This window comes from Aspergillus pseudotamarii (assembly GCF_009193445.1).
Source record: "Aspergillus pseudotamarii strain CBS 117625 unplaced genomic scaffold BDV38scaffold_6, whole genome shotgun sequence".
NCBI classification, from domain to species: Eukaryota; Fungi; Ascomycota; class Eurotiomycetes; order Eurotiales; family Aspergillaceae; genus Aspergillus; species Aspergillus pseudotamarii.
The window spans coordinates 206594-221386 of record NW_022475020.1 but is presented as its reverse complement, the minus strand read 5'-3'; the positions used below and the strand labels follow the sequence as shown (position 1 = coordinate 221386).

The window sequence follows — 14793 nt, the reverse complement described above, 5'->3', positions numbered from 1 at the left end:
CAATCGGATTGCCGGTCCACACTACTCCGGCACCGGTCCCCCGCTGATTAATCGCCCGATGTGGCAATAATGGAATCGAAATCCGACCCGATACAGACATAGGGCTTCTCCCACGTGGACGTACAACGATCCGTAGAGGGAATATAAATATTAGTATGGCTCGGTCATTTTCTTCACCACGCACGCTATTGTATCATCATCCAACATGTCGCCATTATTCACTCCCCTGAAGGTCGGGCGCATGACGCTCCAGCAGCGCATCGCAATGGCTCCAATGACTCGCCTGCGTGCTGATGCCAAACACATCCCTCTAGCCTCTGTCAAAGAATACTACCAGCAGCGAGCTGCCGTCCCCGGTACTCTTTTAATCACCGAAGCCACTGTCATCAGCCCTCGGCACGGTGGCTATCCTAATGTTCCTGGGATCTACACAGACGAACATATCACTGCATGGAAAGAAGTCACAAAGGCGGTGCACCAAAAAGGTTCATATATCTATCTTCAACTGTGGGCTCTCGGTCGTGCGGCGAATCCAGGCTTCCTCGAGCAGCAAGGCCTCAGCCTCATCTCTAGTAGTGAAGTGCCCATGAAGAGCACCTTCAGCGATGAAATGCACCACCCAATGCCACTCACTGAGGAGGGAATCCAGGGTGCTATTGCCGACTTTGCCGCCGCGGCTCAGAATGCAATCAAGGCTGGGTTTGACGGCGTGGAGATCCATGGCGCAAACGGATATCTCATTGACCAATTTCTTCAGGATGTCTCGAATAAGCGCAATGATGCCTGGGGCGGAGATATTGAGAGGCGTTCCAAGTTTGCACTTGAAGTGACCAAAGCAGTGGTGGAAGCTGTCGGACAAGACCGGACAGCAATTCGACTGAGCCCGTGGAGCCGCTATCAAGATATGCGCATGGAGGATCCTGTCCCGCAGTTCACGGACGTTGTTAAGAAATTGGCGCAGTTAAAGCTGGCTTACTTGCATCTTTGCGAGTCTGATGCTAAGGCTGACGGCCATTTGGGTTGGCTCCTTGATGCCTACCAGAATGCGGGTCCAGTCATCGTTGCTGGAAATTACAATGGTGAGACTGCTGCTAAGGCGCTGGAGGAGCAATATAAGGGTCACGATGTTGCCGTTGCCTTTGGACGGCCATTCATTGGGAACCCTGACCTTGCTTTCCGTGTCAAAGACGGGATTCCTTTTGCGCCCTTTGATCCCAAGACCATGTATGCGCAGACTGCGGAGGGGTACACGGATTACAAGTACAGCAAAGAGTTTGAGGCTGTGACTGCGTCGGCGTAGATCAGAATATGGATCTATAACATAATAGATGATATGTATATATGTGACAGTTTGTATCTCTCGCTCTAAGGGTCCTTATTATTATGATCGAAATTTAGTTAAGATACGGGACTCCCAGGAATTTTCATTCAACCGGTGTATCACCCGGCTTCTGCATAATCATAGTGGCCCTACAATCCAAACGGCATTTCTAGTCCGGTGCCGCTGTTGAAAGCTGAATTGTCAAGATTAACATGGAACCCCGGATCCATAGGGAATGAGTTCCAGTCAGAGACAGACAACGGGAAAGAAGCAAGACCTGGTTGCACCTGCGCGGAAAGGAAATCTTCCCATTCACCATCTGAATCCCCTTGACTGCGAATAAATGACTCAACGATTGACAACAGTTTGCGTAGCAACTTCCTGCACCGGATAACAATCCAGGTACCACACCCTAAGGTCTCGAGCGTCTCATAAGCTGTTTTCAGACTGTTTAGGATTTCGCTGTTGGTACACGTAGGGTGCACTGAGAATTTGCGCATTGGTAACAGGAAAATAGCGAATAGAACAAGGGCGGAGTTTAGCACTGTTAACGGTCATCAGCTTATTGTAGTTTTTCCTGAAGCGCATGTCATTGGGTTAAGTCAATGATTTCCTACCGTAGTAGACAGAATACCACCAGATGGGGAGCAGAATGTGATGGTCTGCAATGCTGGCAATCACGAAGATCGTATCTCGTGCGGATTGGCTACACGTGTTAATACTACCCTTTACGACAGTTTGAAGGAATTCTGTCACGTCGGACCCTGACAACATCGAGCCAGGATACTCTAAGAGCCATTCGAGTACTTTTCGATGGAGCAAAGTGTTCAAGCTGTGATATCGAAGACTCACTACCGCTCGAAATCGCAATAACTCGGAGCTTGAATCCAGAGCAAGCTTGATGATGTTGAATCTATTTAGGATTTCCAGACCAGTAGGGAGGCCAGATTTCCATTTAGCTAAATGCTGGTCAATGTCAATGACATCATGAAGTTTCTTGGAGAGAGAATCAGGGGATCTTCGCTCCAGGTTGCTTCCGTATAAGTTTTCTATGACTTGACCTAGAATTATATTAAGTTTCCTGAATGCAAGTACGCATGAATCAGTACATGGTCAACGTGAAGCGAAGAAAGCATGGGGCAGAGGTATCCTCACGATGTTTCTCGATATAGCCTTGCTCCGGACACTGTGGAGGCCACACCCCTCGCACTTTTCCGCTCGAGGTCAATGGCGAGCGACTCCAGCGGCACATCCAGAGGCAGTTCACAATCCATATAGCTACAGGGAATAAGTGGTGGCCGGCCAAAGGTCATACTGCACATTCTTGCTGAGGAGTTAGGAGGATCGTCAAAGATGATCATGATTCTGGAATAGGCCTGACTTGTCTATCATATAGCACATCCACCAGGTGCGCTTGCGCACTTCTGCTTCCAATTGGCCCATCTCGAGGCCATCAACAGTGGGCTGTCTCCAGAGCCCAATTTGAAAGGCACCCTGTATGGCGGAGCTGGCAAGACTCCATGTCTGAGCCGAGCGCTGCGTCCCTTGCACGTACTGGGCCACTAATAACGTGGCCTGCACTGGACACATATTAGACACTGCACTATGATCATAAGCCCAGTTGCCCAGCTTCCAAAATGCATACCTGATTCCAGTGTCGCATCCATAGACCGCATTGTACCTAACATATAGAGAGCTCTAGCGAAAAACACATTCCCTTGAGAGAGTTTGTCCACGATGCTGGAAGAGGTGGAGGGAGAATGAATGAAGGCGAAAGCCATAATCATATTCAATACACACAGGTGCGCCCGGTTGACCCGGCTTGGGTCTACAGGCCTTGAAATGGTGTTGAAGCCAACAATAGTTGCTGTATGTATGTATGGAAACAATCTACCCGTATTGGCGAAAAATATTTCCACTAACCTCATTACCTCCTGACCGGGAGGAAGGTAGAAGGGATTCGCCAGGCCGTTGGCTGTGGACTCTTCAGTTTGACCCTCTGGGGTGCTTTCAGCTGGAGGAGACGGTGGCCTGGAAATTCCTGGCGCGGGCCTGGCAGTGGGTTCCGCTCCCGAATGGATTTCTCTCGTCGCATTAATAATTTTACTGAAAAAGGCCGAGCTGGACGTGGGCCCTGTAGCAGGTCCAAAGGATCAGATTACCACTTTACACTGAGCAGGATTAAGTTCATACCAAAGTACCCAGGAACATATTCACCAGCAAACGTAATGGCACACATTCCATCGACACTGTCGGTGTTGTACCGACGCTTTTCCATCCTCGGTGCCTCTGGCATCTGTGTCTCAGCGATACCAGCGGATGCTGTCCATGGAGTATCAGGCAACTGCCCTTGGTTTGATTTAGACAGAAGCTGTTGGATAAGGTCTTCCATGGCGTCAAGTCGCGCTTCCAAAGGCGAGGAGGCCTGAGTATTCGCCGCACCACCTCGGCGCTTTGCGGGGTCTTGATAGTGGCATTCAAATCCCATACCCAGGCAAACGTCGCACATAGGCCGCGCCCCGTTGCAGCGAGACTTGCGTTGCCTACATGAGTCGCAGGCGTGAGTGGTTCTTTTTCTCTTGGGCGGCGGTGTGTTTCTTTCGAAGCTCATTGGTTATTTTTCGGTGCAATTGTTAGTAAAAGGGCTTCTGTGTGAAGACCGTGCGTGTTAAATCTCTCAAAAAACAAGATGCCCAAACGAAAAAACAAAACAAGCGAATAGCGGTTTGTAGGGGAACAAGGAAACTAATCTGTAAGCGATGAAGGGAAGGCCACTATCTACCCCTAGTGGGGCATCTTAGGTCTCCGGCTGCCACGAAAGATGACGTCTACATAGCCCTCCCCATGGATGTCGACGGGTAGGCTACTCCGTTTCTTCCGCCACTTCCCCGGCCAGTCATCTGAGTTTCCCCCGCATTACGGATTGACTGTGGGGGTAGATTATGGGCGTATTCTGCTGGCGGTAGCGGAGGAAAAGGGAAAGGAAGAGCGCCTAGTTTGGTCCAACAACTACATAAACTGACCCGAAGACCAAGAGTCGAGGTGCTTCACGACACGTGTACCATCGGCAGACTCTTTACGACGCACCCTTGGGGCCTGCTTTTGTCTAGTATCCGACACTCCGGAGGTATCTCGATCGCCACGTACCTTGAGTAATACATTATGTTTTTCAATGATACTCTCAAGAAACCCCAAAAGGTCTTGGGGAAGACCCAAGACACTCTTTGGCCTTCTCATACACCGCATCATATCAAAGTTTGGACAGATGAGTTCTTCCAGCTCCTTGACGGTTACAGCCCAGAAGCAGCCCAGCAATGGGCAGAACTATATACGTCAAACGGAGTGTTCGAGGCCTTTGGACAGACCTTCAAGGGGTTAGAGGGTAAATCCTCCCCCCTTCCTACCTCCTTCATGATATGCTCGCTAAGGTGTCTTGTCATTGTCAATAATACAGCTATCAAAGCGCACATTCATCGGTTCTGGGCTTTGTTTCCTGGCCTTGTGCACACCCCAAAGTCCGTTTACATCAGTCGCGGCACCCATGCTGGGTCTGAGATGGACATCGTTGCAATCACGAATTATGCTATCTCTTTCCCCAACGGCCAGTTTGTCACTGGGGAATCGGTCGCCCTGCTGAACATCGTGCAGGAGGGTAATCGGCTTGCCATTCGGTCGAATAGGTTATACTTGGTGAGAGGGGACATATAGGTAGTAGCTCCTTACTTTGCATGTTGACCAGTTATTTAGGATCCGAACACCCTGATGCAGGCATTAGAGGCACAGTCTTTGAAAGGAGGCCAGAAGGAGGTCAACAGCACCCATCATGAGAATGTGGCAGAGGAGACTTCTTTACACGTTGAGAAAGCCAGCTAAATGCCATTACTTTTTGTTTAGGTTCTTCTGAGCATCTTGCCTCATGAATTTCGATTGGCGTCCTTATGTTTGGATACACTCATATAGTTTAGTGACAAATGAATGTATTCCTATAATTCAAGGGTAAGAGCTCGTAAACTCCAAATTTACCTGCTCTAGCTGTCAAGGCCGGGGGAAAAAACCCGACCTCGTGTGCTACTAACGCTGGATTTGAACTACAAACTGCATTCTTTGATACATGTAATCCACAATGCGTCCAGGCTATTCAGTATGGAGGGTATGCTAGCAACCCTGTCATAAAATAGAGTATTGTTTATTTGAAAGCCGGTAGTTCGGGTAGAATATTTCAAACGTCATTCCTTAGATACATATTATTGAATCTGCTAGGATATCAAGGCTTGTTCCTTGGAGCTAAAGTATGTGCATGTGTATCGTGATGCAATCCCTCAGCATTCTTCACAATTTGGAGATAGAACCACTTTATTCGACAACTGGAACAACCAAGTAAGACTCGTACACTGATCCGGAATAGATGGTGTGTCTCCCCTTGTTAACGCTGTCCTCGTGGAACTGGACAACATCGGGGGTACTATGCCGGAAGGAATCGTTGCCTTGGACTTTGACTCTCAGACTCTCACCAGGATGGAAGAGGGTTGAGGTTGGCAGAATTTCAATATCAATAGGCACAATCTCATTGGTACGGAGAAGAAGGCGGCGATCATGCTTGTGGTAAGGCCGGTCGACAGTGGACTTGGCCAGGTCAAGGCCACGATGGCTAACGCGCAGCCATCCGAGTCCTAATGGACCGTCATCAATCATGGAGAAGGCAACGTAAGGAGCAACCTTCTTTTGGCTGTCGATCTTGTCCAGCTGGACAAAAATATCCATGTCCTCACCTAGATCGGTGGAAACCCACAGGCGCAGGCGCATACTGCCAGTGAGTTCGGTCTTGCGGTTAAAGTCGAGAAAGAAGTGCGCATGACTGTCCTGCACCTCTGAGTCGTAGGTGGTAGTGGTGATGGCCTGTGGGGACACATCAAGGAGCTTACCCGCACAGTCGATGTATTTCTTGGTAAACTTGGTGCGGCTGAGAGGCCATTCGATTTCATCGCGGAAATCTCCAACCCACGCACGATCGCGGACCTCAATGCGGACCTTGGGGTAAGTGTCAATTTCGCTGGCCTCACCCTTCAAGAACTTCCGGAAGAAAGCTTCCTGGCGCCTAACACTCTCGGGCTCGAAGAAGTACCGCCACTTCTTACGGCCGTGGACTTCCAGCCACTTGTCCTTGGAGCTAATACCAATGTATCCGTTTAGGGTACCGCGAGTGTGCATGCCGTGGTCACCCCAGTCCGCGACAACATAGGCGGGTGTTGTGATCTTGCTGAGATCTTGAACGCACTTCGAGCGGTGATAGTCATCAAGCAGTGGGTGTGCCTTGTTATTGGCGATCAGATCCTCAACCATGTTGACACCTGCACGGCAGGACCACTGAGTGAAATGCAAGAACTTGGTCTCCGGAATACCACCATGGTGCGTGTAGTCACGATAGAAGTCGGTAAAACCTTCCCACGGAACGAATGCAGCCAGATGGGGAGGGTTCTCAGCAGCAATACCCCACTGCACGATGGAAAGGTACGAGACACCAATCATTCCAACCTTGCCGTTTGACCAAGGAAGGGTGCCAGCCCATTCAATACAATCGTGACCATCGCGGCTCTCCTGCTGACTGAAAATTTCCAAGTCGCCCTCGGATCCCCAGGACCCTCGGCTATCGCCGTTGATGACCGCATAACCCTTCTTAGTCCACGGGACAGGATCAACACTCTCCCAGACGGTATACTTGGAAATCCATCCCTTAGGGACATCCGCACCAGGGAAAATGTCGAAGGTCTTGGGACCGTGCTTGCCGTATGGGCTGAAAGTGAAGATGATAGGAAGCTTTCCGGTTGCGCCTTCGGGACGGAAGACATCGACGTAAACTTTAACTCCATCACGCATGGTGACAGGAACATCCCAGGTGATATCCATGCCATCCGCGGTCTCCGTCCTGTTAGGAATAAGTGAAGGACGCTTTCCTTCCTTAGGATCAATGCCCCTCTTCCAGTAGAAGGGCTTGACGCCGCAAGGGTTCTTCCCGGCGATTTCCTGGGTTGTACCTTCCATGGTTTGGGGTTTGGTTACGTGGCGGATAAAAAGTTGGAAGAAATAGAAAACAGAAGACCGTCGATATTCGAGACTGGAAAAGGTTAAGATGGGCAATGTAAATCAAGTCCAAGCCCAAGGTGTGGTGTTCTTTTTTATATACACGCGTTCACACGCGGCTCTCTCTCGGCATAGTTCAGGATAAAGATTCGGCCTTCGCGGATCGTCGGATAGTCCCCACGGAGTTTATTCCCAGATGCTTTAACATGATACCGGAACGAACTTGCTATCTCCGACTTCGTTAGTGGGCTATATTCCGCCTGTTCCGGACTGAGCCCTGTGGTCCGGGGATATTTCGGATAGGAAATCGGAATAGTGACAGGTAGACCAGGCTCAGTAATGGGTGGCTTCCCCGGAATGCATGTCTGCGGGGCGGCTCACTGTGTCCTTTACGTAACTTAAAAAGGCCTTATTTATTGCACTTTACTTTTATATTCCTCGTCTCTGTTTCAATACTTGTGGATATACGTCCCTTTGGAAGTATCCCTAGAAATTAGCAGACAGTCATTGTATCTATAAACCTCTTGTCCTACTAAAACACAAAGAAGAACACGACGATGGCCTCTCCTTCAGTGGTATCAATTTCACCAGAAGACACTGGTGTCTTTTCTGTCTCGCAGATTCCGGCCTCGTCTCGCACAACGCTCAACCAGCTTCTTCAAGAAAATCATGACAGATACCACCCCTTCTTTAACGACAAAGGATATCACAATCATATCACGCATTATATGCTTGCTTCATACGCACTTGGGGCTGAGGCAGACCAGCTTTCAAGGGCTTGGGTTCAAGAAAAAGCATTTCAGCGCCCTCAACAGCCGCTCAACGAACACAATGTGGCGCAACTAAAAGATGGTCGATTCCTCCTTAAGTGTCTGGGTAACGAAGAATACTACCGAGATTTTCTTATCTTTTTTCAACAAGAGATAGCTGAGAAAGGAACTGGGGCTGTAGTCAACCAATATGTTTTTGATCGAACGGAGGTTTCTGAAGCTCTCTTCACCCGCCTTTTTGCAAGTCTGTTCCCAGTCCCTAATATGGTCAAGGAAATGAACCCAGGCAACTGATGATCTATCATAGGCTTTCTTCATCCACTTATTCATCTTGGTTACGGACTGGAGTTTAATCAGCCAGCCATTGTTGCAGAAGCTCTTGCCCAGACCGCCGTTCACAAGAACGAGGTCGCTGTAATCATGAAAGGCTGCGAAGACGCAGCCAACAGCCGGTCAGACCTCACAAGTCGGACAATGAACGAACTACTGGGCAAGGTTCGGGATAACAATGCCATTCGCCATGCATCCTGCTGGGGGGATGGTAGCTGGATTGAAGATAACCCACTGACCTCTGCTCCTAAGGAACTTATGGAAACAGCTGCTCGCTGGCGAGTCAAGCCAGAGGAACTGTTTGAAAAGACTGCGGAAATGATCAACGTCAATGCATTTTTCTGTGGTGCGGCACAAAATCCTCCTAAAGAGTACAAGATTGACTTCTTCTTTATCCACAATCTTAATTGCTCTATCTTCTTCCCCGCCTTCCTGAGCCAGAAATGGTTGAGTCCGGAAAATAAGGTCCGTCTGTTGGAGTGGAAAGGAAGATTTGATGTTGTTGCCTATGCTGCGCGTGGATCACCTCACTTGGATATTAATGAGATTGTCGACTACCAGCCCAAGAGACCAGGGACAGGTTGGGTTGATCTCTTCCAACGTGTCCATATTTTTGACGATGATTCGCATGTCACCAAGTTCCTACGTGCACTAGCTCATGGTCACCGGTTCTGCCAGGGCTATGATATCAAAAACAGTGATCGGTTCCCAATAAAAGGTAACCTGTGGCTGCAGGTTGCGCACATGGCTATGGATACTACGGAAAAAGAACCTATGGCGAAGAATAGGTGGGTTAGGGGTGCAGGATTTCCTTCGCAGTGGGACCACTTTCACTCCCGTCATTAGGCTACTAATACTAAACTCGCCCACTCACCTGTATTGGAATTCAACCACTATTCCAAGTTATTAACCTATGAGGGCCAGGTAGGCCGATACCAGCTCAAGCACGTGACACCTACTCGAGAACCTACCCCAGCGGGAGTATATCGGGAGTATACGGTACTACGCACTGCAATTGGATATACCTCAGTACGTACTCCTAAAGGAGTCACGACGGGGGTAGATAGTTAGGGATATATATGGACACTTATTCATGTACTTAGTTTAGTTCCTTGTGATCAATAACACAAGTTACTTGATAGTTACATTCAATATAGTGACCCGCTCAACACGTTGCTAATATCTAGCAATTGAGTATACGTACTCAATTGGCCTGGCCTTTAGATCTTGGACTATTCGTTGTATCGCACTCGCACTCGTTATTCTTTTGTCGGACCCTCTCAGTTAAAACCATCGTCGCCGATTACTAGTGGATTCTAGTCATCGAGATAAGTCGTAGCTAACCAAGATAGCTAACCGATTGCAGAGTCCTTGGACGAATAGCGGGGTGTAACATTTTGATATATCTTTGCCTAAATTGAGATATCTCTATATCTATTATATATTATACCTTCTGTAGATATAGTGGAGTAATAGAAAGTGTTTAGTATTAGTAATACAGGGTTGTTATGTATTGTTATTATTCTTACCATAATGTTTATTTATTTTTTTGGTTGGGGAGTCGGGACCAAGGGATAGATACATAACCTGAGGTATCGAGATATTTGGAGGGGCTAATGAATCCAATAAACAGCTGGTAAACAATAAAAATACTTAATACAGTAGAAGTAGTGGGTTATTATTATACTTCCAAGTCAACTATCCTGATTAGAATTATTACAATATAATCTATTACTGTATTACAGTTCCGGTACTGACCCTTAATTTATAATCTATATATTATTTTCCTTTCAGTGGCTATTTCTAACAATAAGACAACTATTATTTAAATAGTTAATTATACAGCAGTTTTTTGTCGGTCCTTAGAAATTGATACTAGTGTCTTTTCACCATTTCCTCTTTCTACCAGCTCTACCTGCTTTTGGTCAAGATTCAAGAATATACCACTTTCTCTTGTATTTTTTTTATTGTACTTTGTTACTTATATTTATCTATACAAGTTCGACCGAAAACTGTACTGTTATAATACCGTACGTATATTTAGAATAGAGAAGGGCGCAGTAATATTTTAATTGTATATAGTCACTACCGCCGATAAATACAGCTTTCTTTCTGCCCTATTAAATATAGAAATCAGATAGTGTATCTTCACTACAAGCAAATCAATGACCAAGTATATTTCAATCGGTTACTTGAGAGGCAATAAACTGCTCAAGCGCCACTAACTCACCTCCTGGGGACTATTGAGTGTAGAGGTGTTTGGCCATCCCAATGAGCAATAAGACCGATGCAACATGATGATTACAAGGGAGAAGAGTTTCTGCATCTATACTACGATGCCAACGAGGACAATCCAACAGACAAGCTAGTAGTCTTAATCTACTTGCGAGAGTGCTTCCAGGGGTAACAAACTAGCTTTTATACGCGTTCCGGGATTAGTGCCGTGCTGAATGGAATAGCCCTTAACCCTTTTACCCTGGGAGCTCGAGCTATTCTACTTGAAAAGGCCAACATTATTGGAAATAAAATGGCAAGCTTCTAATCATTTTGTGCTATGGTCCGTCAGACGTCCTGGGAATCCCTATCGCCACGAGGGAGCCAATCCACTCGATGGAACACACCAAGTCTTCTCAAGAACCAGGGGGATTCAATGGTAGGTGAGCTAAAAACTCAACTGCTGTTCCTCAAATGGTGGAGGGATTATTATATCTTTACCACGTCTGGTTGTTGAGAGATCCAAGTAGCAAAAAGGGCTGATTTGTATGGAATACAGAGCTGTGCAGGTTGCGTACCGATTATGTTAACTACATACACATCGAATTACATAACCAGAGGTTTTTCCGGAGCTAACCAATATCTTCGTAGCGGATCTTGACATATTCTAAATTAAAAAAGCAATCAAGCCTTGAAGTGTAAGACTGATTTCGCACTCTACTGTAGAAGGTCTGGTGAAACGAGTGGATGTATCACTCTCGGGGAAACACACTCGGTAGCTGTATGACCGATTATTATGGAAAGAAGCGAGCACGTTGGCTCAGCTACAGACTGTCATAGCAAGACCAAATGGATATTTCTTTCAAATGAGTGTAGCGTAGACGGATCAATGTATATGTGGACAAGCAAGAGAAACCGTGGAGCATTTCCTCTTCCGATGTTAGAAGTGGATCACACAACGGATAGCACTGCTACAATATACCCGTACTCACCGGGGCAACCCTCCCTCTTCCTGGGCGGGAAATCGCCTTCCGATAATTAGCAATGGTTCGCCGTATTTGGAGGCAGTACGAGCCTTATTACGATTCGCAATCGCCACAGGCCGACTCGACGCTGCCCAACCACGTCAACCAACACAATGACACCCATCCCCTCACTAACCTACACCAACCACCTTGTGCCAAAGATGGTAGACGCGCTTCAGCTGCCGAGGACAGGATGTTGAACACTTGAAGAAGCGCCTTCAAACCAGTCGATTTACAGAATTACTAATCCACAAGGACTCCTACGGTATTGACACTGGGAGGACATATACTGAAAGGGTCTATGTATGGGCTCTAGAGTTGATCGGGTTCCCCGCCCTGAACCAGGCAAGCCTGTACAGGTTTTATTTAGTGTTGTATAAATTATAATTTAAAAAATCTAAATTTTCTCGATTTTTTCTAGATTTCTATATTAATCTAGATTATATATATATAAATAGATATAGATATAGGTTGATAAAGATATAGAACTATAAAAATTTCTATACTAGATTTAAATAGATAAAGTATCTAATAAATAAGTAGTACCTTATTTATTTGTAGCAGACTTTTAGGTTTTTTTAGGTCAGGTTTATCTAAATTGGTGGCGGGTTAGGGGCAGGTCCTCGATTTTGGACCCGAACCCGACCCGATATCAACTCTACCAAAGACCGGTCCTTGGTCTTTGCGGTTATTTCCGAGGCCTACCTCGGTTAACAACTATGTCATATATCGAACAACTTCGTCCATTTTATAGCGAGAGCAAATGTCCCTTGTGCCTTCCGTGCCTTGTCCTGGATGTAGTTGCTGGATACTAGTAGTTCCCTCTTGATCTTTCGGTTAAAAGCAAAAGCGAAGGCAACGAGCTCGCGTGGAGTGACGCAATGAGTATGAAAATGCATGGGTGTGAATCCGTAGCTTCAGGGCCCACTCAGGCGGTCTGACGCGTATCGTTACATCTCCCCGTTGCTTGTCTCGCGGCTATATAAAGTGCCTTGAAGTCTGACTAGCACCGTGGCCTTTGGTTTTTTTTTTTTTTTTTTTTTTTTTTTTTTTTTTTTTCTTTTTTTTTTTTTTTTTTTTTTTTTTTTCTGTGCTCTTGCCTCTTTCAAACAACACAGCTTGAATCTTAAACAGGGCCACTAGTTTTGTGTTAAAGCTCGGTAACCGCAATATGTACCAAAAGTTCGTGAAAGCTTTCATATACGCTTCGGTGTTCCTCTTCGCTGCCCTAGAACTGGAGCAGTACACGTCCCTCTATGATGGATACCCGATGGCGTGTAACCTTTTCAATGCGCTGATATGTGTTGTTCTCTACATTCAATACGGTATTGATATGTGAACTGCAGCAGTCGAATACACCATGATAGATGCATACTATAGTGGATTCGCATACCTCCACCACAATTCAATTCACCAAGTTTAGGTGTGACAGTCTCAGGGAAAGACTTGTGGTGTGAAGCATGCCATCAGTGTGAGTATCGTTATACTCAAACAGATCCGTTCAGTCTTTGGGCCCCAGATAACATCCAATCAGTTTCCTAGAATAACGAGGTTTTCTCATTTGACTATATCGAGAGTTACGACCGGAGGCGAGTTTCATGTCTGGCGTTGTTGGCACTCTTCGCTCTCGCTTGCTTCGTTTATGCTACATATTCTTGTCGCCACCGAAAGTTTGACCGTGGGTGTGTCGAGGCTGAGCACTAACACTAAGTTGAATGAATGACGGAAACTGCTTAGCGAATCTAGGATAGTGGTGGTATGTTCGGCGGTTCACTACTGACTGAGGTTGAGAGCAGACAATGAATTAATGGAATGAGGAATAGTCTCTCAAAAATAGGCAGCCCTGACTAAACCTTGTGTCTCCAATATCCCTTGTCAAAATAGATGCGGTGTAACTCCAATACTAGCTACAGTCGTGAATATGAAAAAGACCTAGGGTTATCCAAATCATACACGGTAACCTCGTATCCAACATTGGTTGAACCTCGCGATCGAGAGGTCAGCTGCAGAGCTTTGGTGAGGAACAATAGAACTGCCCCGTAGTTATTATCTACATCAAGCGACACACCTATAAAATGTCCAAGTATCTGGTGTCGTGATTCACGTAACTACCTCTCAGTGTCCAAGAGGATAGACCATTCTGCAACCGTGAAAATCTATAGAAACCTAGCTATGTGACTGGCGGTACAGCGGCTGAGGTTGTGAATTTGGAGTCATGAGGATCATAGGTACATCCGGGCACTGTACACGCTGACCACAAAACTATATATTGTTGTAGCTCGTTTCCTTTTCAGTCATGATTCGGTTTGATGTTTACATCAAAGGGCCTGATACTGCCTGAGACACCTCGGAAAAATGGTCACTGTGAGTAATCAAGTGAAGAGTTAGAGAACTCAACCCGCATGGCTTTCTCTTGTCCCTATTCCCGACGAAAGGGGTTAGGGTAGCTGCTGTGATTAAAGATCGAACACTGTCACGAAAGGACTCGAGTAGGATGTTTATGACTTCGTGGACCAAGGTCAAGTTGCCTCGCTAGGCTTGATAATGACGAAAGCACTGTAGAAATCAACAGTGCTGGAAAGTATATAAAAGACATTTTGAAGCAGGGTTATATATTTGAAGGTGCCACCGTATTTAACGTTAGGTTACCCATGGTCTCTGGCCAATCGAGTATGACAAGCTCCGGGGAGGTAATCAATTCCAACCTTTTTTACCTTTAAAACCAAAACTCAATCATTAAAAGCATATTGAGGGAATAAAACTATCAGTTCGCTGGCGCACGTCCTTCTGGGCCCTTCAAGAAACGGTATTTCCACCGGAATTAAGCGAGACATGAGTGATTTTCAACGACCGAAAGACGCACCTTCACCGGGTTCCACACATCATGCAGGCAGCTAGCTAAATAATATGAAACTCGCACACTGTGGGAGAAAGTGCGATAGATGAACAAAAAAGGAAGCAAAAAAAAAAAAAAAAAATTGTGGGGATGAGAGTCAAACCACAACAGTTGCCGAAGTTCTGGCGGCGCACGGCCCGCATCTTCGAAACATCCCCA

At 46.5% G+C, this 14793-nt stretch overlaps 5 protein-coding genes across 5 annotated transcripts; 3 read left to right on the top strand and 2 right to left on the bottom strand.

Annotated features, from left to right (window-relative positions):
- Positions 1-138: 138 nt before the first annotated feature.
- On the top strand, positions 139-1382 carry BDV38DRAFT_236532 (alkene reductase). The gene has a single exon (XM_032053470.1). It carries the CDS (start codon positions 206-208, stop codon positions 1298-1300), a length of 1095 nt encoding a protein of 364 aa, XP_031917903.1. The 5' UTR covers positions 139-205; the 3' UTR covers positions 1301-1382.
- A 536-nt stretch (positions 1383-1918) lies between these two features.
- Positions 1919-3932, bottom strand: BDV38DRAFT_268131 (transcription factor domain-containing protein; the record flags this gene model as incomplete). Its single annotated transcript, XM_032056712.1, has 5 exons — positions 1919-2402; positions 2477-2644; positions 2703-2901; positions 2967-3455; positions 3515-3932. 5 exons carry the CDS (start codon positions 3930-3932, stop codon positions 1919-1921), a joined length of 1758 nt encoding a protein of 585 aa, XP_031917902.1.
- A 344-nt stretch (positions 3933-4276) lies between these two features.
- BDV38DRAFT_236528 (nuclear transport factor 2 family protein) lies at positions 4277-5234 on the top strand. The gene is made up of 3 exons (XM_032053469.1): positions 4277-4703; positions 4776-5011; positions 5069-5234. The coding sequence occupies exons 1-3, from the start codon at positions 4484-4486 to the stop codon at positions 5192-5194; spliced, it is 582 nt and encodes a 193-aa protein (XP_031917901.1). The 5' UTR covers positions 4277-4483; the 3' UTR covers positions 5195-5234.
- Positions 5235-5674: 440 nt separating this feature from the next.
- On the bottom strand, positions 5675-7360 carry BDV38DRAFT_268129 (CocE/NonD family hydrolase; the record flags this gene model as incomplete). Its single annotated transcript, XM_032056711.1, has 1 exon — positions 5675-7360. One exon carries the CDS (start codon positions 7358-7360, stop codon positions 5675-5677), a length of 1686 nt encoding a protein of 561 aa, XP_031917900.1.
- A 596-nt stretch (positions 7361-7956) lies between these two features.
- Positions 7957-9345, top strand: BDV38DRAFT_268128 (questin oxidase family protein; the record flags this gene model as incomplete). Its single annotated transcript, XM_032056710.1, has 2 exons — positions 7957-8413; positions 8477-9345. 2 exons carry the CDS (start codon positions 7957-7959, stop codon positions 9343-9345), a joined length of 1326 nt encoding a protein of 441 aa, XP_031917899.1.
- Positions 9346-14793: the final 5448 nt, after the last annotated feature.